General features: G+C 52.7%; 1 protein-coding gene across 1 annotated transcript in view; it reads left to right on the top strand.

The window, feature by feature from the left end:
* The first annotated feature begins 4,880 nt into the window (after nt 1-4,880).
* The window catches only part of FAM3D (FAM3 metabolism regulating signaling molecule D), a 33,798-nt gene continuing 12,555 nt past the window's right edge, over nt 4,881-26,123 (top strand). Inside the window, exons 1-5 of the mRNA XM_077776725.1 lie at nt 4,881-5,169; nt 17,791-17,841; nt 19,610-19,717; nt 22,080-22,100; nt 25,762-25,879. Coding sequence (XP_077632851.1) covers nt 17,829-17,841; nt 19,610-19,717; nt 22,080-22,100; nt 25,762-25,879 — 260 coding nt within the window. The 5' untranslated portion in view covers nt 4,881-5,169; nt 17,791-17,828. The remainder of the gene's footprint in view (nt 5,170-17,790; nt 17,842-19,609; nt 19,718-22,079; nt 22,101-25,761; nt 25,880-26,123) is intronic.

Below are 26,123 nucleotides of genomic sequence, written 5' to 3' on the forward strand. Positions count from 1 at the left end.
GCTTCTATGCCAGCAGGCCGACCAGTCCTGGCGCCCACCGTTCTCTGTCGCCGTTGCTGTTGTTCAAAGGAACAGCGGCAGCACTAAAAGAAATGAAGGAAGGAATGAATTATTAATGCTTGCAAACAGAATCTCTAACTCGATTAGTATTCTGTCCTCAGCTGTGACTCCCGCGCCAAGGCACTGATTTTATTACATAGCAGATCAAGGCACAAGGCACACGTGGCCACATCGGATTTGGTCAATTAACGAGGCTGAAGAAAACTGTAAATTATTCGTAGTTTCTGGTGGCGCCACTTGGCAAAGTAATGTCTCTGCCTTTTCCCTTGGCTTCGACACACACCTGGCTTCCTTTTGTTATCAAGGCCCTGTGGTTGCTGCGAAAACATGCTGGTGATTTGATGCTGAAGGGAACACACAGAAATCCCTGCCTACGTCCTGGTCCAGTTTCTTCTCAAAGATTAGAACTAGAAAAATCAGTGTGGTGAACATTTATTTCATTAGTAAACCAACTCTTTTGTCTTTGGGCACCCAGAAGGCTAAATACAGCCTACACAAACACACACATCTGCGCACCCCTGTGCACACATGCACGCATGCTTATCAGTACCCAAAACACACACATACTCACACAATGCGGACCCACACTTAGATACACAGCCCGGACACAGCTCTGCCACTTTATCCCATGCCGGGGGTGGGCTCTGCTCCTCTGGGCTTTTCCTCTCTGAACGAAGCATTCTAATTCAGAAACGACCCCAGCTCTGGGGAAATAATCTTCAGATTAGTATCTCTGCCTGCCAGGAACGCGGGGCTATGTTCCATTTTTAAAAAGCGCCATATTTTGGGAAGCGCTGGGGGGTCCTGCGTGTTCTGCAGCCGCTGCAGCTCTTGGGGGTGCTGGTGGGTGGGCAGCGTGTTGCTCCCCAATTTCCCACTCACTAGCTGTGTTGTCGGGGCAAACCATTTCACCTTTCTATGCCTTGGGTTCCTCAGTCATAAACTGTAGATAATAATAGGACTTCCCTTGGAGGGTTGTTTCAGGATGAATTCAGATATGCGTGGACCTTGTTTAATGGAGTGCCGTGCAGATAGGAAATTTCCCATAAATGCTGATTCTGTGGCTATTATCCCCAGACCCACACTCGTCTAATCCTCCTACTTTTTAGGGACACTCATGCACCCATGCACACACCTTGAAGACACAGTGCTTGAAGAGGCAGTGCTCAAAATCCAGGCTTCTATCTGGACAGCTCTTTCCCCCACGGTTTTGAAAACCCCTTCATATCCGTGTTCTCCTTTTTGCCTCATAAAACCTCATGGGAAAGGAAGGCTGGAATTATTGTTCCCCTGTTTAAAAAAAAAAAAAACAAAAGGAAATAAAGGTGTGCAAAGGTCACAAGATATACCTGTAAAAATTCATTGCAGTGTATTTATCTCACACACACACACACACACACACACACACACACAGAGAGAGTCAAACGCCCAGCAGCTGAGGCGGGTAAATGAAGGTAGCACTTTGTAACATGCGATAGTCATTAAGAAATCCACGTACGGGTTTTCAGTGATGTGGGAAATACCTCAGCTGTAATGCTAAGGGAAGAAGAAGGGCACAAAATCGGATGGACAGGAAGGGTTCCATTCAACAATCAAGGGCAGGAAAGGAGGCAAAATATTAACATCGTTCCCAAGAGAGGTTATATTTGCCTGATATTTTTTCCTTTACACTGTTCGGTGTTTTCCAAAATTTCCATGATGGGACTATACTATTTTTAGAATTAGATAAAAAAAAATAAGCTGTGGTGTTATAGCTGCTCCCCTGAACACATGCTGGCCCCGGAGCCAGGGCCCACCCGTCAGCAGTGGGAGGGATGCGGACCATTCCCTCCTGGTCACTGGGGTCAGCCTTCAGCACCAACGCTCCCCAAAGAAATGAATCAACTGTCACACCCCAATAATTGTACTTTTAAGCTCCCTTACCAAAGCCTGAATACAGACTTTGACACTGACGCCCAGCCCTCCTGTGTCGTCATCTGACAGAGACAGAAGGCATTCTGGCTCTTTCAGCAAAGTGCAAGTCACAGCTGATATTACACTAATAAGAAGTCATTATAATGACGGAGTTTACTGAGGATCCACTATGGGCCATGTCCTTCAAACAAATTTTCATAACTACTCTGTGACATAAGAACTATTCCACCTCATAGAAGAGGAAACCAAAGCTTGAAATTGAAGGGCACCTGTACAGGGGACCCAGCGGGTCAGGAGCAGAGTCAGGCAACACCCAGGCCCGTGTGAGCCAGAGCCCACGTTGTCCACCTGCATTGCGGACTGTGCAGGGGGCGGGGGTTGGGGGGAGCCCCTGGGGCACACAGGAACCAGCCCCAGTGCTGACACCCAGCTGGCTCTTCTCGGAGTGAACAAGGGAGAGAATGTCCCCTGGGCAGCCTGCTCAGGCTGATGCTTCAGTGAGGGCTTTGCCATTGGAAGGAAAATGAGAGGATGATTTCATGAAGGTTATTAACTCCTCCAAGATGTGAAGCCCTTGAAGAGACTGCCCTGGGCCTTCTCTTTCCCCCAAGGCTTTTGCAAGGATGTCCGAGACCCAAAGCAGGGGAGAGAAGGCCCAGAGTCACACAGATGCTCCGAGTAGAGTAGGGGTCACAGCTTCTGGCCCCTGGGCCAGGGCTGTCTGTATTGACACCAATGCAGAAATGAGCTGACATTCATCCATTCAGCAAACCTTTACTGAGCATGTGCTGGACACCAGGCCTTGTTCTAGTGAGTAGAACGAACAAGGTCCCAGCCCTGGTGGGATTCACTTTCCAGGAAAGCAAGACAGGTGACAAGGGAACAAATATTGAAGAAATATCATCTCAGGGGCACCTGAGTGGCTCAGTGGGTTGCGCATCTGACTTCGACTCAGGTCATGATCTCACACTCCATGAGTTCAAGCCCCACATCAGGCTCTCTGCTGTCAGCATGGATTCTGCTTTGGATCCTCTGTCCCTCTCTCTCTCTCTGCCTCTCCCCCACTCATACTCTCTTTAAATAAAAAGAAAGAGAAAAAAGAAGTATCATTTCAGGCTGCTGTAAGTGCTATAAAGAAACTGAAACAGGATTGCACCTAATGTTTGCAGAATAAACAGCCTTTGAAGATGCTTGTGTCCTAAAATGCAGAGCCCTGCAAACAGGTGCACTTGCTTTCCAGCAAAAGGCAATGAAAGATGCAGATGGAATTAAGGTTGCTACTCAGGAGACCCTGAGACAGGGAGAGTGTTCTGGAGTATCTGGGTGGGCCCAACGTCGTCACGGATCCTTAAGAGTGGAAGAGGGAAGCAGAAGACAGAGAAGGAAGAAGCGTCATGGCTGGCTTTGAAGTTGGAGGAAGGGGTCATGAGCCGAGGAAAGCAGGCCACCTCCAGAACCCGGAAAAGGTGGAGAAACGAAATCTCCATGGAGCCTCCAGAAAGGAACACAGTCCTACCTACACCTGGATTTTAACCCAGGGAGACCCATCCGATTGTGACCTAGCAAACTATAAGATGATAAAGACACGGCGTTGGTGGCTGGTCCTTCCACAGAGCCCTAGAATATAGGACAGCGCCTCCCAGTCCTCTCCTCAGAGAGGCCTCACCCCATCACCTGCTAGAAGGCATTCTCATGCTCTTTACTATTCTCTGTTACGGTTTTCCTCACTGAACTTGCTACGATTTTAATTCGATGACACTAGTTTACTTTGGGAGGCAAGGCAGAGGGGCCTCCACACAGAAGGTCAGGACTGAAGGATGAAAAGACACCAGTCCTGCACAGAACTGTCCAGAACTACTTGCCTGAGAGGAGTAGACAGAAGGCAGGAGCAGACAGAAGGCCAGGCCTAAAATCAGTCAGGACACAGGAGAGCGCACCCCCACCTTGCCTCCCCGGGGAACTGCCAGACCCCAGAACCGCCTCACCCAGCAGCCACCGCTCTTCCTTCATGCCAGCTCCTGGACATGTGACTTTATCTTCTGACCAGCGATCTGACCTCATGTCCTTGGATATTCATTTCAAGAAGGCAGCACATCCTTTCTGGAAACAGGGTGGAAATCACCAACTAGAGCAACACCATCTGCCGGCAAACAGGAAGACACCCAGGAGCCTACATGGAACGTGGTGCCTGCTGGGAAAGAACTGACCCTAAGGGAAAAGGTTCTTGGGAATGAGGATCGTGACTTGGGGTGCAAGATGGGGAGTGGGGGACACTAAGTCCCAGGGAGAGAGAGAGAGAGAGAGAGAGAGAGAATGAAGACTGCATTCACTGTTGTGCTGAAATTGTACCACCTGTTGGCCCTTCTCTGTTCTCCCCCCTCCCTCCTTCCTCTAGCTTCAACTTGTAACTTGTGCCCCAAACCAGATCCAGAATCTTCTCCGCAGACCACTCCCTGCACCTGGTCAAGGAGGCCCCTTGTCCGTCATCCAGGCTCAGTCTCTTTAGTGGCCTTTACCTCCCCCACCCACAGTGTGTGTCTCCTCCCCATGCCTGCTTCCTGCAGCAGCACCCATCTGGCCTAGAACCTCAAAGCAGGTAACAGTGCTCCACTAACTCCCTGGACTGTCCCCTCTGCGCCCCCAAGGCCTGGAAAGGGTGCCGGCCTGGGGTTGGTTTGTTTTGGGGCGTGGTGTCATGTTGTGTTTTATTTTGCTTTCTCAAACAATGATGGTGATATTTCATTCCTGGTTAAGTTGTTCAAAACGCCACCCGAACTTCCTCTGCCAAGGTCCGGAGAGATCTGTGGGGAAGAGACACTCACAGCCCAGACCTTGCTCTTCAACCAGGCAAGACTTTGGACTCATTTCCTCCCGGTGAGCCCTTAGGTTGATTTCCTCCTTCCGGGGAAGATTGTTTAACAGGGCAGGGAGTTTCTTCGCAGGCTTCTTCGCAGGAGGGCAGGGCCAGAAGGAGCCGGCCCACCCGGGGTGCCAGTGAGCCACTGTGTCCCTGCCTTTGGGCCTGCTGCACAGAGAAGCCACCTGGGAGGTCCCAGCCCCTCTGAGAAGCAGCGGGCTGGCCTTTCTCAGCCGCTGGCCCAGGAGGGTGGCTGGCTGGGTCAGGGACCCAAAGCACCAACTGGAACGTCTCATCTTCTCCACTGACGCAGGAAAGTGGGAGCCTTGAACCCTCAGGTACGTTTCTACCAACATGGAAAGGGCTATACTTCTGGGTATTGAGGGAAAGGAAAATAGAAGTAGGGTGGGTGGAAGATAAGGAACGTGAGGGGGCAGGGCAAGCAAGCCAGGGATCTGGTCACCGCACTGCAGGCTGTTTCCCTCAACCGCAGGGGCCACTTGGCATTCATTCATTCATTCATCTCTTCATTGAAAAAACACATTTGAGGGGCGCCTGGGTGGCTTAGTCGGTTAAGCGTCCGACTTTCGCTTAGGTCATGATCTCGCGGTTCGTGGGTTCGAGCCCCGCGTCTGTGCTGACAGCCAGCTCGGAGCCTGGAGCCTGTTTCAGTCTGCGACTCCCTCTCTCTCTGACCCTCCCCTGCTCACGCTGTCTCTCTCTCTCTCTCCTAGAAATAAATAAAAATATAAAAAAAAAACACACACACATTTGACCATCAACCGTGAGCCACACCAATATTTGAGGAATGAACAAAGAAGGCCCCAAATCTCATTTTTCTCTAAAAATAACAATCTGAAAACTTACAACAAAGTAGGTGGTCTTTTTCTTTTTTTTTTTTGAGAGAGAGAGAAAGAGAATCTCAAGCAGGCTCTATGCTCCGCATGGAACCCGATGCAGAACTCATTTTCATGGCCCTGAGATCCTGACCTGAGCCGAAATTAAGAGTCGGACACTTAAGCCAACTGAGCCACCCAGGCGCCCCAAAGGTGTGTGAGAGATTTTCTAGCTGTGTTATTTCAGGCTAGTCCCTTCCCTTCACTAAGCCTCAGTTTTCTTATCTGTAAAATGGGAGTGAAAGTCTGGCTATCCCCTATTAATCCCTGTAGTTCTCTAGAATAATAAGCATCTAGAATAATAATCACAAAAACACATAAAGGAGCAACTATTATGTGCCAGGCCCTGTAGCTTATCTAGGGCTTATCTGATCTTCATATCATCTCTGTGGGGTAGGTACCATTATCACTCCCGTTTTGCAGATGAGGAACAAAGGCACAGAGATTCAATAACTTGCCTGAGCAATGTGGCTGCAAAACGTATGCTCCCCGGCACGAAGCACCACTGCCTCTCCCTGCGGTGGATTCAAAGTCCGTGGCTGGAAGAGCTCCGGTACAGGAGATTCAGTGAGCATTAACTGAGCACTTGCTACACAGCAGTTAAACAAGGATATGATGATTAACAAGACAGGATTTTTTAAAAACAGGTATGGCCCTAGTCATCCAGTAAAAAACAATTTGTACAGACATTTCGAAATGCTTTGGACACATACCATAAAGGAGGTAGGAGTCAGGACAGACTTCTCTGAGCATAAATTTGCTGAGGAATGCCAGCCGGAGCAGGAGGGCAGGGGAGGTGAACCTTTGGCAGAATCTAAGAGAAGAGGGAGAGGGAGGAGGGATGGGGGGGGCAGTCCTGCAGGGAGGGGGCAGGAGCTGGCAAAGGGAGGTGAGGGTGGCGCCGTGCTCACGCCCAGGCTGAGCATAGTTGTGGGGAGGACTTACCCAGTGTTTGCCCTCGTCTGTCCGTCTGTCTGTCTGCTCTAGCGCATCTGCCAGCTCCCGGTTCAGGCTGGCCACTGCCCACCGGATGCCGCTCCGGCCCGATACATGAGACGGGCGGGTCTCCTGCGAGGAGGCGCAGCCGCCACTGGGGTTCTGCCTTATAGTCATCATTTGCACCCCTCTCTCTGAGCCCCCCGCCGTGTTTACACACAGGCCCCACAACTGCTTCCAATAGGAATTTGGAAGCCTGCAGAGCCGAGGGTTACCTCCTGGGGCGGGGAATGTTGGAAGCCATGATTTGCCAACATGTAGCAGGGCTGGGCACTCCTCCTCGGGTGAGGCCAGCCTGTTTAATACTGGTGGGCAGCAAGCAGCCCGCACGGGGGTGACGCCGCCGGCTAGCTAGGCTGCTGTCCCACAGCGTGGGCCTCGTGGAGATGGCAGACACTTGTTACCAACCCCTACTTTGGGAGGCCCTGGGAAACAGAGGTGGGAATGTCAAGGTCTGCTCCCCAAGGGCATAGCACAGGGAGACGAAGATACAGATGTCATGGAAAGAGCATCGCTTTTGGAGGTTGGGTCCCAGCTCTGCCTTTCTTCTGGCTGTGTTACATTGGGCAAGTTGCCTCACCTGTCTATGGTTGTAATTGTGGTTGAAAATGAGAAAATCCTTATGTATCAGGTGGTAACCTCTGGGTACAAGTGACCAAATAAAACCCCAAAAAGCAAAAAACAAAAACAAAAACCAAAAAAAACCCTCAAACTAGCCCAACAAATGAAGGATCTATATTGGCTCACATATGGAAAAGCCCAGAGATACACTGCCTTCAGGCAAGGCTATATCTAGAAGCTCCGTGACATCCCCAGCACTCTGACTGTATCTCTGGGATCCTTCCCTCCATGTGCCTTTATTCTCAGACAAGGTGTTCCCACACAGTGGCCAATACCCACCAGCATCGCCAGTTCTAAGACATCTCAAGTCAGCAATCCCAGCAGAAACGCAGAGCCGCTTTCCAGCCAAGTGTGTCACAAGCCCTGTGAGGGCTCTGATCCCCTCAGCGTGGGTTGCCTGCCCATGTCTGTGACCAAGAAATGGAGTTAGGCTTGGGCAACATGGCCACACTGGGAGCCAGAAATGTGGCCAGCCCTGCACAGCAGGGAGCAGAGGAAGGGGGTTTGATTCTCAAAGGAAAATCAGGGTGAGCACCAGAGGAAGGGAAAATGGAGGATGGAAAGACGGCCAAAGCAGCAGGAATCCACCACAGTCCAGCTCCATCCACCCCTGCTTCATTTCATCACAGTTACTAAAATAATGGATGGCAAGATTGCATCAGTCACTCCACTTGGTGACCTTGAAAAATCACTTAATCTCTCTAAGCCCCTCACTAGTAAAATGAAGTCAGTAAAAGAATCTGCCTCACAGTATTGTTGGGAAGAGTAAGTGAAAGGACACCAGGCTCCAGATTGGCCAACTAACAGTATTAATACTTATTAGAACCATTATTATGATTATTATTAAGACTGTTTCTCCTTTAGAAATGTCTGGATCCCACACATCCGTAGGGAGGATTTTTCTCCCAAAGCCTTCTCAAAACCCCATTGACTTCATTGTGGAGGCCGCCATCTTGATTAATCAAAGAGGCCAAGACCCAGCTATCCCTCATGGAAAGAAATAGAGTTGCCCACTGGGTCTGAGGTGAATTTTGTCATGCTTGACCCTCTGAAGTGATTCAGATGGGCCACCAGCAGGCCTGCCATGGCTCAGTGGATGAACCCGGATGCTCCAGACAGTCCCACCCTAATACAATCGTTCTCTCCAACGACATACAGCCAGACTCTCAGCAAAGAGAAATTCTGGTGGCACAAGCTATCCTCTCTGGTTAATGTACTCAAAGATGCCCCATAGCCTGACATTATCCCATCCCCTTGAGGAGGAGAAAGGCCCCACACCCTGAGGTTACCCCACCCCCTCCAGGAGGAGGAAGGGCTGCATTGATCAGACGACCTACTCCTTTCTCCTGCTGCTCTATCAGGGCCTGGAGGAATCCATTCCCTATCCAGAGCCCACTTTCCTCTCATTCTTGGAGTGATTTCTGTCTCCTTGGGAGGAAAGATAGAGGCACAGGGGCGTCCCCAAGGCAGAGCGCAAGGGGGCCTACTTGCTCAGCAGCCGTCACTGTCCATAGCAGGTGCTAGGCTTGGGGTGTATTCTTGAATTTAATTTTTACTAAATTAGAGGTTGTGGTGACCACATACAGATAAGGAAACCAAAGCTGAGAGGACTGTATCCACAGCCCCATGACAGAGCCCAGCTGGGGTTCCAAAGCCTCCATTCCACTACCACATTATATAGACTCAAAATCCCTGGGGCCAGATGAGGCCTCTGCAAACCTGAAGGCACAAATATGACTAGAGCTGCCGTTTCCTGGGTGCCTCCTGAGTGCTGGGCCTTGAACGAGGTGCCTTCAGGTGATCATCTAGTCAGGTGAATTTGGAGGAAAGTCCAAGGACAGGCAGCTGGACCCTAAGCAAGCAGGGGGCTGGTGGACCCACCCCTGAGGAACACACAGGCTGTTGGGTAGAATGAGGGAGAGAATTGTAGGAACCATCTCTTATCCCACAGAAACTTTCCTTCTCCGCCACCAATGGCTGAGCCAAACCCAGGCAGGCTGAAGCTCAGGAAAGGGAGCTCCAGTGTTCATGTCCGCCTTGGGCTAAGAGGGTGCAACACCCAGATCACGGTCGGACAAACTAAGGCCCATGGCCAAATTCAGCAGCCACCTGTTTTTATAAATAAAATTTTATTAGAACACAGCCCCGTTCATTCATTTACATACTGCTGCTACTGCTGCTTTCCCACTACAGTGGCAGAGTTGAGTAGCTATGACTGAGACCATGCGGCCCAGAAAGCCCCAACTATTTCTTCTGGTCCTTTGCAGAAAACTGCTGAGCCCTGGCTAGACGAGTCAGACAAACTGGTGCAAAATGGGCTCCTGGGCTCATCACTGGGATCCTTTCCTTCCTCTGCCTCTTACCAGCTGTGACCTGAGGCTTTCTGCCTCAGTTTCCCCCAATTCCTCAGTAAGCTGCTGAGGATTAAATTAGTTAAAATGAGCAAGCCTCAGAGCAGCTGATGGCATATGTGTTTTTGTCTCACTCTGGGAAGCATCCCAGGAACTTCGGGTGTAAGAGGCCTCAGAATCCAGTGCCTCCTCATGCCTTCGTGCATCTGCTGTCCAGCCTTACATGGCCCAGTAACTCTACCACCGGCCGGAGCTGGAGAAGACTGTCAAAATCAATAAATAAAACTAAAACAGGGCATAATGGAAATAATAGGCTTATTTCCTTCTGAAATAAATGTCACTGGAACAAATCGCTCAAGCCACCATCCTTATTGTTTACAGATTTATTTGCGGTTTCTATCTGTTCGTATTGGTAACATGATCAATAATTGCCTATAAATACCAGAAGTTTACAAGAAGGACCATTTAGAGGATGAAAGGCAGCCTCTGGTTCCTTTGATTACCTCACCCAGGCCTGGGCCTCATGGTCAGGATTCACGACAGCTTCAGGGATGATTGGAAACTCAGGCCAAGTGGCAACCAGGTCTGGGCAGGGTCACACTTGTGAGACTTTTAGCAGCACCTGACTCTTGGGGGGAGGGGTTTGCACATGTGCCTGACCACGTGTCTGTCAATATGTCTGTCAGTTTCAGTCTCTTCGTGTCTCTGCTTCTTTTCCATTCTGTCATGTCCCTCAACCTTAGTCTTCTTGTCTATATGCTGAGTGTCTCCCTCAGGCCCTGTGGACCCCCCTCCCCGCTGCCTGCGGCATCCACCACCCACACCCAAGCATGCAGGATTTGTCCCTCACTAGGAACCCTGCCTACATGGGCGAACAGAAAGAAGCCTGTGGAAGAGTAGATAGCACTCCCTCCCTTGGAAGACAAATTCCACGGAATTTACAAGCATGATGGGGAAAATGGCCTGAGCTTGTATTTATCCAGAAAGGATTACTCAGATTCCAAAGTCTAAGCCCATCCTCTGGGCAGAGTTCACTTTGGAGAGTACTGTTGAGTGTGGGGTAAAGGAAGAAACCACTTGAATGGAGGGAGCAAGTTCTGGTGTGTTTGGGATCTTTTCTCCCTTAATTTCTTTCCCAGACAGCCACTCACTTCCTTCTAATGACATTTTACTGCACACCTACTATGTGCCTTGGCGCTAGCACCAGGGACCTTATGAAGAAGGCCCTCAAGCGTCACTGCCTAGAGAGGAAGCTGGCCTCCAAATCAGGCTGACCATGAAGCATGACATGGTGCCTTATGGCAGGATTCTCCACTGAAAAGCCAGGAGCCAGGGGTCAGGGAAGGCTTCTTGGAGGAGGTGCTCCCTTCTCCACACTGAGCTAAGGATTTATCACTGGCCCTGTCTAATTCTTCCCGTGGCTCCCTCATCACCCTCAGAACAATGCTCAAGGTCATTACATTAGCCCTATCCTTAAGGTCCAAGTGAATAATCCCCTTCCCCCTTCACTTTAGTCTCTACCGTCAAGAGTATCAGGTTCTGCCTCCTCTGAGCCTCCGCACACGCTGCTCCCTCTGCCTGGAACACTTTCCAGGAGAACTTTATCTGCCTAGATGCCACTTCCTCCAGGAAGTGCTCTCTGATAGCCTCCTAGCCAAGAGGTCCCCTGGAGGAACTCCTACCAAAGCACCTAGCCCACCACACAGTAACCTTCCACATGCTTGTCCCTCCCAGCTGTGCTGTGCATTTCCAGAAGGTGAGAACTTGGTTCTCTGCTCTGTCCCAAGCCCCCAGCATGGTAATGGCACAGAAGAGAGCCTTGGGAAACGTAGGATGAATGACTGGGTTGGCTTTAAAAAAAAAAAAAAAAAGATGTCACAGAGATCCTCAAATAACTCCTGATCAAGCAGATACTGATACAGAAGCCTCAGACCTGCTTAGCTCATGACCATGTGCTGTCTCAGTCTTGTCCATGACAAAAGAGAGGCTTCCGTCACACCCAGTGTGTTTCCTCTGGTTCCGGAAGGCCCATGCTGTGAAGAGGACCCAGCTCCGACTCCAGCTGGCCCTTCCCCCCTCTGAGAAGTCCCCACTCCAAGGATGACAAGTCTCATGTGTCAGCCCTAAGACACTGGTGGGAGTGAGTCTGAGCCCCCTTCTATCTCGGCCAGAAAAAGTGCTGGGCTTGCTTCATTAGATCTGCCACGGATCACGAAGCAGCTCCACAAATTCTTGTATGTTCCATCCCTGCCCCAGAGAGTCAGTCACTCAAATGAAGGAAAATGGGAGCCCTCGGTGGCCCAAGGTTAGGACCCTTTCTTGGTGTAGAATTAATTATCCTTTGAGTTCCAATTAAAATACCTACTTTTTCACGAGTCAGGCCTTACTCCGAGGCACACAGAACTCCCTTCGGACCCAGTTCCCTGCCTTGTTGGGATTTGGTGAGTGTGAGTCCGCCTAAGGCCTGTCACCTGCAGCTGATGGTGTGGATCTCGGCTCTGCCACCACAGCTGTGAGACCATGGGCCTGTCCCTCACCCCCTTCGGGCCTCAGCTTCCTCCGCTAAGAAGAGGAGACAATAGTGTCCAACTCACGGGGTTGCCCTGGAGATTTGGCCAGAAAGATACATAAAATTCTTAGCCCAATCCAGCTGCACAGTAAGCACTAATAAGTGGGAGCCAGTTGGATTCTTTTGTGGATAGTTTATTATTTTTATTATGAGCTTAAGCGAACTTTGCTGTTGAGAGCTCATGGAGAAAATCTGGCCCCTCTGTCCTGATGGAGGCGCAGGGAGGGGCTCCCCAGGGGCTGGGGTTAAGGCAAGAAGGAAAGTCAGGAAAATACGCTTCCCGGAAGAGGTGGAGGTGGCTGGAGAGGGCTCACCCTCCTTGCGGTGGGGTGACACGGGCTGTCACTCCCAGGCAGAGGCAATGGGAAAGTGAAGGGGCTCCCCAGGTGGGCCTGAAAGCGGAGGAAGAGAGAGCCCACCACAGGGCTAGGTCTCCAGGAGAGCCGTGGTCAGAAGCAGGCAGAAGCGTGGTGCTGTGGGCGGCCAGGATCCCCACACGGGTAAGCCCAAGGGGAGGGAAGGATGGATCATTCTTATACCATTTTGAGTTGGTTTCCTCAGAGGAACACCCTAAGATAAAGATTCAAGGAAAGTAGTTTATTTGGGGAGTGGTCCCAGATGCCAGCAGCAGGGGACAGGATGGATAGGGAGACAGGGGAGGGAAAGCCCCCATAAAGGGTGCTGTGTCCAACAGGTTACTACAGGCTGCTGAGGCCCTGTCGTTTGGTGGAGTTGTGGGCGATAGCGAGGGTGGCGCCTCAGATCAGGCCCCTGTTACGAGACAGCCTGGGTTGCCGAAAATGTGTTGGGCCTCACAGTCCTGGAGACGGGAAGTCCGACACCAAGGTGTTGGCAGAGCCATGCTCCCTCTGGCCGTGCTTGGGGAGAAGCTGCCCAAGCCCATCTCCCAGCTTCTGGAAGTCCCACAGCGTACGGCAGTGTGACCCCAGTCTTCACATGACTCTCTGTGCGGGTGTCTGCATCCAAACTGCTCCTTTTTAGGAAAATGCCAGTCATGTGCACCTGGTAAGACATCTGATTCAATTTCAGCTCAGGTCCTGATCTCACCGTTCATGGGTTTGAGCTCCGTGTGGGGCTCTGTGCTGAAAGCACCGAGCCTGGTTGGGATTCTCTCTCTCCCTCTCCCTCTGCTCTCCCCGCTTGCGTCCTCCCCCATCTCTCCCAAGATAAAATATATAAACATTAAAAAAAAAGAAAAAGTCCGGTCATACTGGATTAGGGGCCCACCCTGAAGCCGTGATCACGATGGGTCCTTAGTGTCTACCGCGGACACCCCATGTGTTTGCCATTTCTTCTCCCAGTGTATCTAACAGGGTTTTTCCCCCCTCGGAATTTGGGCAACGATTTGAGGTATGGTTCTGGGCAGAGAGGAGGAAACCTGATTGCCAGCAGGTGCCGGAAAAGCTGAATGCCTAAAGCAAATACAAGTGCAGCCATAAAGCTACAGCTGGCTCTAATTACAATCTGATTTCTCTGAGCTCCGTATCTGGCCTCAAGTTCATGCCTCCTTAGAAACAACCTGAAAAACAGAGAGCCACGTTGAACCTGTGGCTAATGCCCAAGTCAGGGAAAATGCAGAGCACGTTCGCAGTGCTCTTCCCATTTTACCTGCGGCTTAGGCTGATTCACGAGTGACTGTTGGCTGAGCCTGGATCCTTGGGATGAACTAGGAAATGGCTTCTGAGTTCTGTCTTTCCAATGACAAAGGGCTGCTTGGCTAAGGACCCGAGGACAAGGAAGAGCTGCCCACATGGATGAGTCAGGGAAGGGCAGTCCGCATACAGAGAACTGCATGTGTGAGGCTGGAGAGGGACAGATCTCATTCAGGGCGGCTCTGAGTGTCTAGAGCAGAACGTGAAGTGGGGACAGCAGACAATGAGCTCAGCAAGGTCAGTCTCGTGCCAGGGTTAAAATCATGCAAGGCCTCATAAGCCACATGAACTGCTTTGACCTTTATCCTGAGAGCTTTCGGGACTATAGCCCAGACTTACGCAGGGGAAATACCCACTTATTTCTCCATCCAGGTGCTTTCCTCAGTCCTCCTAGACTGGGCAGAGAGTAACCGTTTCTCTGTTCATCTTGTCTCTGGGACAGAGCTCAAAGGTTGAGCCCCAAGGCACGTGAGTAAAGAGGGCTCCAGGAAACAGGAAGAAGTTGATTTCCCAGCTCCTAGAGGGCCATTAAGAAATGTCACAAACAAGCAGTCTGTGATGGCATTTGGACTTCGCAGGAAAAGTAAACGTAGGAATAGAATCCGGCCAAGGAGGCGTGCTACGAGGAAGCAGCAGGGAGGATGGGTGGGGTGGGTGTCATCAGGCCAGCCAAACCCTGTCGGCACACAGCCTCCCTGCCTGACACCCCTTTCAGGACACGTCCATAGCATCACCCTCATTTTACAAAGGACGAACGGGAGCCCAGGGAGATATGCCCCAGACACACACGTGTTGAGTAACTAACCCAGGTGTGTCCAATGACCCGATACCACAGCCTCCCTCCTGACAATACGAGCTTTTTCCTCCTGATTCTCTCAAGCGCGCCCTGCTGTTCAGCCCTGGCATTTACGTCTTCTGGCAGGACTTGCCCCCAGTAGGGTGTGATGTAGGAGAATGGCCCCAGACTCACAGATGTCTAGCTTTGAGTCACCAGGGAAAATATAGGTCCTCTTGCCCCAATTTCCACATATCTGTCCCAGGAAAAATCTCTAATTGGCCTTGCATGGGGCACATGCCCCCTTCTGAATCAATCACAAAGAAGTCACAGTGCTCTGCCTGACCAGCCCCTTATGACAGGGTGGGGGTGGGTGTCCCCTCATCCAGGACCACACATAGGTATTTAATCTTGATGTGGAGGGTCCAGGAAGGCTTCCCAGAGGAAGTGACTCCTACGCTGAGACCTGAGTAGGAGTTTCAGGCAAAGATGCAAAGGAACGGTGAACGGTGTACAGACGGGGCTAGCAGTGCAAAGGCCCAGGAACCCTCCAGAGTGTGTCTTGCTGGTAGCCACACACCCCTGCCTAACGCACAGCCTGCCTTCCCATGAACGCTTCAGAAAGGAAATCTACAATTGGCTGTGTGGCCTTAGACAAGTCACTTGCCCTCTCTGAACTTTACCTGTTGTAACCTTTCATGGCTATGCAAGAATTCAGTCCCAAAATAGTCATGGAGCACTTTGTCCGCTCAGCATTGCACGAGGCCTACAGGCCTGCCTTGGAAAAGAAAAGCGTGCTTGGGGCTTATGCAAAAGAAGGGCAGCGTCCAAAGGGGCGTGAAGGGAGGGACTCAAGGACAGTGAGGGTGAACAAGGGGCCCTGCCCTCCCACTCTCCACCTCTCCTCCCCTAGCCCCTACTTTCCACCCTCCACCTGCCGCCCTGCTGACCTTGTGACCTTGTGACCGCATACCACCCCGAGGCCACCACATGGGTGCCTGGGCCTCAAGCCTGCGCGCAAGGGCAGGAAGACCTTTCTCCCCGCGCCTTTGCCCCACAGCTTCGTAACCTGAATAACAGGTTGCGACAGACGTTCTCGCAGGAACAAGTAGGAAAGAGACTTTTGGGTTTGGGTGGCCACGGAGGGAATGCTTGCCCCACCCTGCGGGGGCGTAGCAGTCCCAAGTGCCCGTCTTCCTCCCGCCCCGCCCCCAGCGGGCCAGTCCCGGAGCTCGGGTCTCCAGAGCACCCACGGGCGCCCAGGGTGAGCCGGCTGGGGACCCGGGGGACAGGAAAGCCCTGCAGGTGCCGCGCGGACACATCAGGCTGGAAGAGCCCTCGCTGCCCCCGCCCCTCCCCACCTGCGTCCTGAAGCCAGCACCCGTCCTTGGCGCGCACGTGCCAGCGGGGGCCTAGCCCCCTGCCCAGGTATGTGCCTCTGTCTCCGCCCTCCCTTTCGTGCGTCTGCCTGAATGGCACTGTGTCTCTCTCCCTCCGAATCTGGGCAAGTGCATGTCCTGAGGATTTGCTCTTTCCCTCTGCCCCTGTCTCCTGCTTTCCCCCCTTTAAATCTCTGCCATCTCCCTGTCCCCGTCCCCCTTGCGCTCTCCAAGCTCTGTCTCTGACTCCCTGTCTGTGGACATCAGTATCTGTCTGTCCATCTGTGAATCCTCATCCCTCGGACCGGCAGGGTCCTTGCACCCGGTCTGGCCCCTGCTCTAGAGCCTCTGCACGTGGGGACCCCACAGCACGTCCTGACAACCGCACCCAGGGCCTGGGCTCCCAGACTGTACGTCATACCCTATGAGCATTCAAAAAAGCATAATATGCTTTTGTATCTGAAAAAAAGGGGGGGCGGTCATTTGAATTTCAGGAAGTTAGAGTTTCACAAAACCTCTGTGGGCGGGTCAGGCAGCAGCTCCCTTCTCTCCCCTGGAAGGACCTGCAGGCCAGGGCCAGAGTTGTGGGGCGGGAGGGGGGCGGAGCATTTTTTATACTTACTTACTTATCAGAAGGAAATGCGGATTTGCGCTTGCACTTGCTCTTGTTTAAATGTCAAGGACTGACCCAGCCCAACGGCTTCCGTGGAGGCCTCCAGCCTCCTGTCTCTTTTCCGGGTCCTTGGCGGTTGGGCTTTGGAGAGCACGTCTGTTAAGATAGATTCTTAGGATAAAGAAGATTCTGGGGTGGGGAGGGGCAGGAAGAGTAGTGGGAGCAGTCCTTGAGGTCAGAGCCCCTCCAGCGGGCTTCGGGGGGTCAGAGACCTGGCACAATTACCACCAGCCCTGCCCCCCGCCCCCTCCATCACTGGAGACTAGGTCTTCGAAGCCACCAAATCACCGGTAACTGCCCAGCACGTGGGGGTGGCACAGGCGGAAGGAGGTGGGGCCAAGGGTGACCATCCCCCTTCCCAGGGCTCAAGAAGGGAGGAAACCCCAGGTTCAACTCTCCTCTGAGGCAAAAGGCACTGGCAGCGGGGCCTGTGGGGGTGGGCAGTGGAGACCTGCATCCAAATTCTGACTGATCCTTACAAGCTGGATAATCCTGGGCTTAACCACAGTGAGTCTTGGTCTACCTACCCCTAAAATGGGGGAGTGTGAGGATTAAAGGAATAATTGCACATATAGCGCCCTGTGCAAACTCGCCTGTAATGCGGGAGTTCTCACTACCCTTCATTTTGGTACATGAGCAGAGGTCACTTGAGCTTCTGTTTTCCTGCTGGCTTGACCAGGGCTGGCTAGCTCAGTGTCTCTCAGCTGCCTGGATGGAAGGAAGGAAGGAAGGGAGGGAGGGAGGGAGAAAGGGAGGGAAGGAGGGAGGCAGGATGAATGGATGGATGAGGGGATACGCCAGCCCTCTGCCTTCCTCCACTAGCCAATCTCTCCACTCAAAAAAGACATGTTGAATTGAATAAAGTTCTAGGGGCAAAAGTGAAGGAGAGGTGGAGGCAGAGAGGGTGGTGAGGAACCAAACTGAAAGGTCTGTGGTCTCCTCTGTTCGAGGTACCCGTCCCTAATTGTCTTACTTGTTTTCAGACCCCTAATGCCAGCTTCCAATTTGATTTCCTTCTCTCCACAGGCTAACACTGACCCCAAGCAGCTCTTCACCTGGACAAGATGAGACTGTCAGGTAGGGCCAGGCTCTGAAGATTCATAGGCTCAAGGCTGAGGTCTGAGATTGGTTTGGGACTCATTTTTCTCTCACCAGTGCAGACAGTCCTAGACTCCGAGGCTGTTTGGCCATGTGTGCTCTCCAATGGTCAGGCCAGAATTCCAGGAGGAAACTCATCCAGGGGAGCCTGGAAGAGGGGAGAAGGCAACTTCCTGCCTCCAGGCTGAGACACGACGGCCCCTTCTGGCTGGGATCTACAGGGATTGACCCCATTTTGGAAATATCTGGTCCTGATAGGAAATTAGGGACAAAATATTTGTCTCAAGGAGGTCTGTTCTAGAATCATCACACCATGGGGCTGGGCACAAGGAGTAGCCTTTGTCTTCTGTCCATGCCCTCATGCTGTACCTGTTTATACAAATAGGGAAACTGAGGCACCAAGTAAGAAACGGACACAATTCATCCATGTTCCCAAATAGCCGTGAGGAAGAGCACAAGTTTTAGAGTTTGCTTACTTCCCTGGGTTCAAACTCCACCTCTCTGTCACTTACCAGCCAAGTGACCACCTCTCTGAGCCTGTTTCCTCATCTGTAAAATGGGCATAATCAATAGTATCTAACACAGAGGTTTACCACGAGGATGAATTGAAATAACGTATGTAAAAGCCATTCACCTGGTGGCTCGAACAATATGGATGTATAATGTGAGCTGATACCCAGGGAGAACTCCGGGTGCCTACAACCACACTGCGCCCCAGAAGATGAGGGACCCCCACGGACCTGAGCCATGCCCCCCAGGATCCAGGGAGTCTTCTCCCCTACCCCAAGTAGCCAGAAACTGGCATGAGACCACAGAGCTGAATTCAGAGCCACATGGAGGTCGGGCGTGGGGCTAGAGAAACGTGGCCTGATGGGAGCGTGGCCACCGGAGTCCCTGAGCCGGGAGGCATAGTGGAGCCTGCTTCTGACCCTCATGGAAAGGGAAGAGAGCAGGACAGGGGACTCGGGGCACCCTGTGTGTGGTCTGCTCCCTACTGATGCGGAAGCAGTGTGAGGCCAGGGAAGCCATGCCAGCAAGGCCCGTGCATGCTCCTGTCGACAGCAAATAGCCATTTGTGCTGGCTTTCAGGGGGAGTAACGGAAGACATAGGAGACCAGCCCCAAGCCACCCTGGAGGCTGCCTACCAGTGACAACTGTCACATCTCTCCCAACAAGCTGCGGGCTTGGAGGCAAGGATGCTGAGCCATGTCCCCTCTGTGACTGAGGCGCTCCTTCCCAAAGGGCCTGAGGTCTGCCCGACCCCACACAGCAGCAACTGGCTGCCCGGGGCCTCGGACACAGCCCCCCTGAGTCCTGCAGGGGTGCCCACCTCTGAGGGCTGTCTGCAGTAGAAACTGCTTTCCCAACACACCTCTTCGCCCTTGGAAGTGCAGATCCCCAGGCCCCACCTCTAATGATTCTGTTTCCAGAAGGCTAAGGGGAGCCCAGGAAGGTGCATTTCTACCTTTTTCTCCCAGTGGACCCACTTTGGGAAGTATTGCCATGTAATCTTGTAGCATGATCTCACCATTTGATCACTGCATGGATTCAGGTGTGGTCTTCACCACGTGGTCCCCTGATGTGGTCCAAGGTGTGGGCCTCCATCTGGAGCTACAACATAGGGTCTCTTGGCAGGGGGGAGGGGGCCTGGCATGGTCTTCCTGGGGGGATTTGGGAATGACTCCCTTGCAGTCTTGCTATATGGCCTTGCGATGTGGCCTCATGGCACTATTTCCTTGTTTTGCAGGTGCGCTTCGCTTCCTGGCCCTCATCTTTGCCCTGATCACCACGTGGATCTTTATTCGCAGCTACATCAGCTTAAACATGAAAACTATCCGTCTGCCCCGCTGGCTGGGTGAGTGGGGCCCACTTCTGGGGGGTAGGGCCTATGGACAAGGAGGGGCCAAGGATATAGTCCTCCCTCCATCCATGGGTGACCCAGGAGATAGCCAGATATGGCATGGTTGTGGGGTGCCTTCAGAGCCCCAGCCTTTGTTGGGGGTGGAGGCTGTCAGGAAGGCTGGAGCCCACGGGGAACAGAGAAGGGTTCCGAAGCCTTGGCCAAAGCATGTGCCTATATCAAGGGGTCATTTTGGAAATGTGATTCCAAGAAGAAAGAGGAAAGAGGAGGAGGGACAGAGGGAGGAAGGAAAGGAGGAAGGAAGGACGGAGGGAGAGAGGGAGCATTGAGAAGCTTCCAGCCACAGCTGCTGTTCCCTCTGCCTGGAATCCTCTTTACGCAGATCTTCCTACAGCCAGCTCCAGAGGCTTCAGGTCTCTGCTTAAATGTGACCTCCTCAGAGAGGCCTTTCTGAACATCCACCTGCAGCCATACCCCCTCGTCCTACTTTTGCCTCCCGTGTCAGCCTCTTTCCTTCAGAGCTTCACTATCACCTGTCATTAGGGTGTTTATTTACTCATCTACTTGGTCATTGCCTATCACCATCCCCTAGAATGTAAGTTTCTTGAAGTTAAGGATTTTATCTTGTGTACACCCATTTCTCCAGCACCTGGCACTTCCATGCATGCGTGGATGGATGGATAGGTGGGTGGATGGATGGATGGGTGATGGACGTTGGTGAATGAATGACGGATGGATGGATGGATGGATGGATGGATGGATGGATGGATTGGGGGATAATGGATGAGCGGATGACAGATAAGTGAATGAATGATGGATGGGTGGATGATGGATAAGTAATGAATACCAGTTACCTACATGCACAATCTCATATAATCTGCACAAATGGCCCATGAGGTGATCCAAGGTTTGGTTGCAGAGTGGACTCATACATGACCTCATGATGCGGTTTACGTTTCATGGCGTGGTGCACGTTTCTTCATCGCCTTCTTTTCTTAAGAAAAGATTCCCTTGTAGATGTCAGGAGGAATGGGAACCATAGTTTCCCAGGTCCAAACTCCTTTAAAGGAAGGAGAGAACAAAATGCCTCTGAATTTGTTCTCCTTGGATTCAGAGAACCACCTCCATTGACACAAACATAATAACCTCTAGTGGTCCAGGCTAGCTCATAGCTTCACAGCTGTGAGAAGCCAGTCACCCCACAGAGGAGTCTCCGAGATCCCTCACTGCATATACTTTTTGTCAAGCAGGGCTCACACCCACATCAATGATTTATATAGATGCATGGTGGCCAACGTGTCCCTGGACACTGCTTTTATGAAGATTGACTTGGCCGTGCTGCCGGCCTGGAAAGGGATGGACCCAGGTCAGTGTAGGAGGCTCAGAGCAGGAGTGGAGATCAGGGGTGTCCTCCAGAAGAGAGAGCCCAAACCTGAGGTGAGAGAGAGAACAGTGTTTGAAAGGAAACCCCAGGGGTGCCTGGGTGGCTCAGTCAGTTAAGTGTCCAACTTTTGATTTTGGCTCAGGTCATTGGTTCATGAGATTGAGCCCTGTGTCAGTCTACATGCTGACAGCACAGAGCCTGCTAGGGATTCTCTCTCTCTCTCTCTCTCTCTCTCTGTGTGTGTGTGTGTGTCTGTCTCCATCTCTCTCTCTATTAAAATAAATAAAAATTTTTAAAAAGAGAGAAAGAAAGGAAACCCCAGAACTCAGCTACCTGAGGTGAATCAACACCTCCAAGCAACAATCATGGAGCAACTATTCCGTGTTAGGTCCTAGGAACCTAACATGTGGCCCTCACTCGTGGTCTGAGTCAGGGACAAACACTTAATTACAGAATATACAGAAGTGCATTAACGCACTCCAGAGTCTCGAGAAATGCTTACCATGGCAGGAAATGTCACCAGTGAGAAAAGTGGCCATTGAAAACCATGAATGTTCAGCCACTGAAAGGGACAACATTCATTGTCTTCAAGGGTTCCTAGACTGGCTGCACACACACCCCATCTTATTATTTAATGCATTAATATACAAGCACATATATTACCACAGCACAAATTTACTTTTTAATATTTTTGTATTGATATACAGTTGGTTTCCTTTCTAATCTATTTTATTTTATGCATTTAATAACATGCTCTGTTAGAATAGGAAGTGGTGTGTGTGTGAGAGAGAGAGAGAGAAGGGGTGTCAGTGGCAAGTGAGGGAGGGCTCCTTGAAAGGGTGGGACATCCCACAGGGGAGGAGGATCCCTTGGCCAGGCCAACGCCACTCCCCACACCCCATGCCCCGGCCTCCAGCAGGGGGCGCCCCCAAACACTTCCCCTCTAACCAGCTCTGTCTTCTCTCCAAACAGGTTTAGTCACCAAGGAGATCCGTGAGTATCACCCCAGCCCTGCCTCTGCCTTAGGGTGAGATGTCCCAGGGCTGCTACTCCTGACCCTGAAGGTCCTAGAAACATCTTGGTGCCCAGAGTCTGTCCAGCTCTCTGCTTCCCGAGCCCCCAAGCCCTGTGGACGACTGATGGAGTCTCAACTCTATGGCTCAACTCTCTCCTTCCCCCCAGTCACCGCACCTGGACGAGCACAGCCGCCTCCCCCCGGTCACCCCCACTGGGCCAGAAGATGGGGGCTGTGCTTTTTATCATCATATAGTGACCCCAGGCTTGGCTCACAGCTCCTGTTCCCAAGTACCAGGGGCACTACAACGGCCCCCAGGGGCAGGTAGCAGGGGCCCCCAGGGGCAAACAGAAGGGGGTGTTGATTGTCTCTTGGAGTAGAAGTGCTGAATAAGCCAAGAGAGCTGGGACAGAGTGTTCTGGGCTGCAGGAGGGCTGCCCCCTTTCAATGAGATGGGGTCATGGAAGGCGTCGGGGGGCGGGTGGGGAATGGCAAAGGCCTGGGGGCAGGAATGTGTGGGGCTGCAGGGGACCCCGTGGCTGGAGAGTCAGGCACCGGGAGGCAGGAACACCGAGGCCTCAAATGCCGGACACTGCATGCGTCCGAGCAGGGCTTAGGCCAGGACCCAAGCTCCCGAAGTGTGGAGAAGGTGTCAGGGATGGTGATGAGAACAGTACCATGATGGAGGGCCTACCATGTGCCAGACCCCGTGCTCAGAGCTTTCCTCCTGCAATCCTCAGCACAGCCTCGTATGGGGGCTATATAATCATCCCCATTTTATACATGGGCAAACTGAAACTCGGAGAAGTGAAATCTCTTGGCCAAGGCAAGACAGCTGTATGCAGGGGTCCAGAGCCCACCCTCTCAACACGCCTTGCAAGAGGCAACATCCCCAGGTCCACCTTCTTGCACCCCGACGTAGTAGTGACTGAAGAGGGATGTGGTTCCGGGAACAGAATGTTGACTGAGAAGGACAGGGGAGCCCCGGTGCACTGTGGGATCACAGAGCACAGAGACCATATGGGTCAGCAAGAACCATTCACCCCACACCCTCAACTCCATTGACCTGAAACTTCCTGAGTCGCATTCTGTTGTAGACGTGGTGTCAGAGCATCTCGGTGCCAAACGCACGCTGGGGCGTCATCTGCTAGGGGACGGCAGATCCAGGCCCCTGTGCTGCCTCCCGCCCTGCCCGCTCACCTGGTCGGCGTTACCGGTCAATCTCTGCACCTTTCCCTCCAGGCACACAGGCAGCCTCTGCAGCTTTATCTTTAAGCCTCGAATAGCAGACGCACTGACACTAAAGAGAAAAGCTATCTGACCATCCTGATCTAAACCAACTCCCTCATTTTACAGTCAGCAAAGGTAAAGGGAGAGATTTCTGGCAAGTGGCACCACGGATTACGGAAGAGCAGGAACCATGGTTCCTGACTGCTCCCCCTCCAGGGCTCAGCTTCATGCCCTCGGCGGTTCATGCCCTCGGTGACAACACTGGCGGATCCCAGAGGGCTCAGGCCTCAGGGTGCGAGGCGGCTGGCAGAGGGCAACCTCTGAGCCCAAACCCCGAGAGCAAATCCCGCGCCTCCCAGTGGCTGAGACCCCTGGACATCATCCCTTTCATCCAGCAGCTTGACCATGAGGGCTGGATGGTCAGAAAATCAATTCCAGAAAAGCCTGCTTAAGCCAGCCTGCTGACATCAGGTTTATCAGCCTTAGCTGCAGTTGATTAGGCTCTGGGCAAACTCCAGGGTGGTGGCCGGGGCCTGGAACCATCCCTCCAGCCTGGGTGAGAGCCTCTGGTCTAAGGAGTAAACTGGCTTTTCTGTGAGGGACCCGGGAGCCAGAGGTTGGGCCCCAAGGCTCACAGGAGAGACGGGCCCCTCCCCGGCCCTATCCTCAGCCAGCCCTTCAAGCAGGTGCTGGGCCTCTTGAGAAGTGTCCCCTCCAGAGGGCGGGGAGGGGAGCCGGGCCCACGTTTCCAGCCCTCTCTATCCTGAGCCACAAGCCTGGGCAGCTCCTTGCGGGTGTCTCCAGCCCTGGCCATCCCTCTGGGGACAATGTCCTGGTTTGAGCTCTGGTTACACCCACTAGGTGGGTGTGTTGAAACTCCAGGTTGGGGAGGCAGGGTGGGCAGGGATAGGCATTCTACTCACACTTCCAGGGCTGCCCACGCAGCGAGCAAGCTGAAATGCAGCTGGGCACCTGGGCGTGGGCAGCATTTCCTCCTAGGAAAGAGCACCTTTACCTGCTCAGGTGCCTGGGGCTTGCCGAGCCTTGCACCAGTGGGTTGTGCCCAACCCCCCCCAGAGGGGTCCTTTTCCCTGATGCACATAAAGTCTCCCTGGAGACCTTAAGCACCCTGCCTACATGGCTCCATATGTTTATTCAGTGGATATTTATTCAGTACCTACTGTGTGCCAGGCACAGGAGTTAGTGGCACAATTTGACAAGATAATAAATGTAAAGTGCTTGCCACGGTGCCCAGCATGCAGCAAGCCGTCGGCATGTGCCTGCTTCTCCTAGGAAGCCTGTGGGTTTGCTCCAAGCAGCCATAGCTCAGCTAAAAGCCTGGCCCAGGGCTGGAAGCGAGGGGCTGCCCAATCACCGCTTTCCTTTTGCAGGTGAACTTTCTCTAAGTGCGTGTTTACCCAGTCCTCCCTAATGGTATTTCCTCAACTGTCAGGTGGTGTTTAAAAAAAAAAAAACAAAAACAGGAATGAATATAAATTAAAGCCTTCCCGGCCAAAAGCACAGGTGACGGTCGTCCCAGCTCACAAAGGGTTGATTGAGGCCCAAGTGGCTCAGCTGTGTTGGGGGGGGGTCCTATGTACATTTCCCACCTTTCACACCCTGCCCCCGGGTTTGCCCTCTGAGGGCCACGTGGGGAAGGCACAGGTCGTAATGGCAGCCACAGTGGTCACAGGTGCCACCTACTGAGTCCTCAGTGGACTCTAAGCTCGGAGCGGGAGGGTCAGAACCACCTGTCTGTTCCTTGTTTCCCAGGGCCCGGCCCATAGCAGGTGCTCAGCATGATCATTATGTGAGTGATAAGAACACCCAATATGGCCGGAGCACCTGTACCCACTTATTCCTCACAAGAACCCAGTGGGGAAGGCACCCAATTTATCCCATTTCTCAGAGAAGGATGTTGGTACGCAAAGAGGTCGAAGACTTGGGAACCTGGCTGGCAAGGGGTCCTACCCACCACCCTGGGGTCCCCAGGAGGCTGTCAGCAGGGGGCCTCTGGAGCTCAAAAGGCTGCTGTGGAGTCCTCGAGAGAGGTTCTCAAGAGAACCCCTTCATCATGACGACCCTGGTTGTCAACCACCGCTCGTCACTCCATGCTAGTTCTGGGGTGCTGTGCGCTGAGTCAGGCACTGCGCCGGGGCCAGAGCTTCCAAGGGAACCCCGAAAATGGATTCTAGGGTGGTCAGACCACACAGCCAGTGTCCTGAGTCTTTGGGGGACTGTTGGAGGCATCATGGGAGTGCAGAAAGGGGCAGGTCCCTCTGACTCAGGCAGAGGTCCGTGGAGGCTCCTTGGAGGAGGCCTCTGAGCTCCGTCCTGCGCCTGCTCTCTGGCCCCTCCCCTCCCCCTCCCTGAGCTGCTGACACTAAGTTGCTCTTGTTCCCTCAACAGCGGTGGTCAGGACCAAGTGTGGCCTCACCAAGCCCTGCCCAGAAGAGTTCTTCGCCTTTAAAATCAGCAGCGGGGCCGCCAACGTTGTGGGCCCCACCATGTGCTTCGAAAACCAGGTGTAAGTTTCTTGTGATTCTTTTTTTTTCTTTCAATTCCTTCACAAAGTCAGAGGCTGCAGGGGCAGGCCCTGAGGGCAGCCCATATCTTCCACTGGCTTCCTTTTACTCTGGGCTGATGCNTCGAAGACTTGGGAACCTGGCTGGCAAGGGGTCCTACCCACCACCCTGGGGTCCCCAGGAGGCTGTCAGCAGGGGGCCTCTGGAGCTCAAAAGGCTGCTGTGGAGTCCTCGAGAGAGGTTCTC

This window comes from Crocuta crocuta, unplaced genomic scaffold, assembly GCF_008692635.1.
Source record: "Crocuta crocuta isolate KB4526 unplaced genomic scaffold, BGI_CrCroc_1.0 scaffold87, whole genome shotgun sequence".
In the NCBI taxonomy this organism is placed as follows: Eukaryota; Metazoa; Chordata; class Mammalia; order Carnivora; family Hyaenidae; genus Crocuta; species Crocuta crocuta.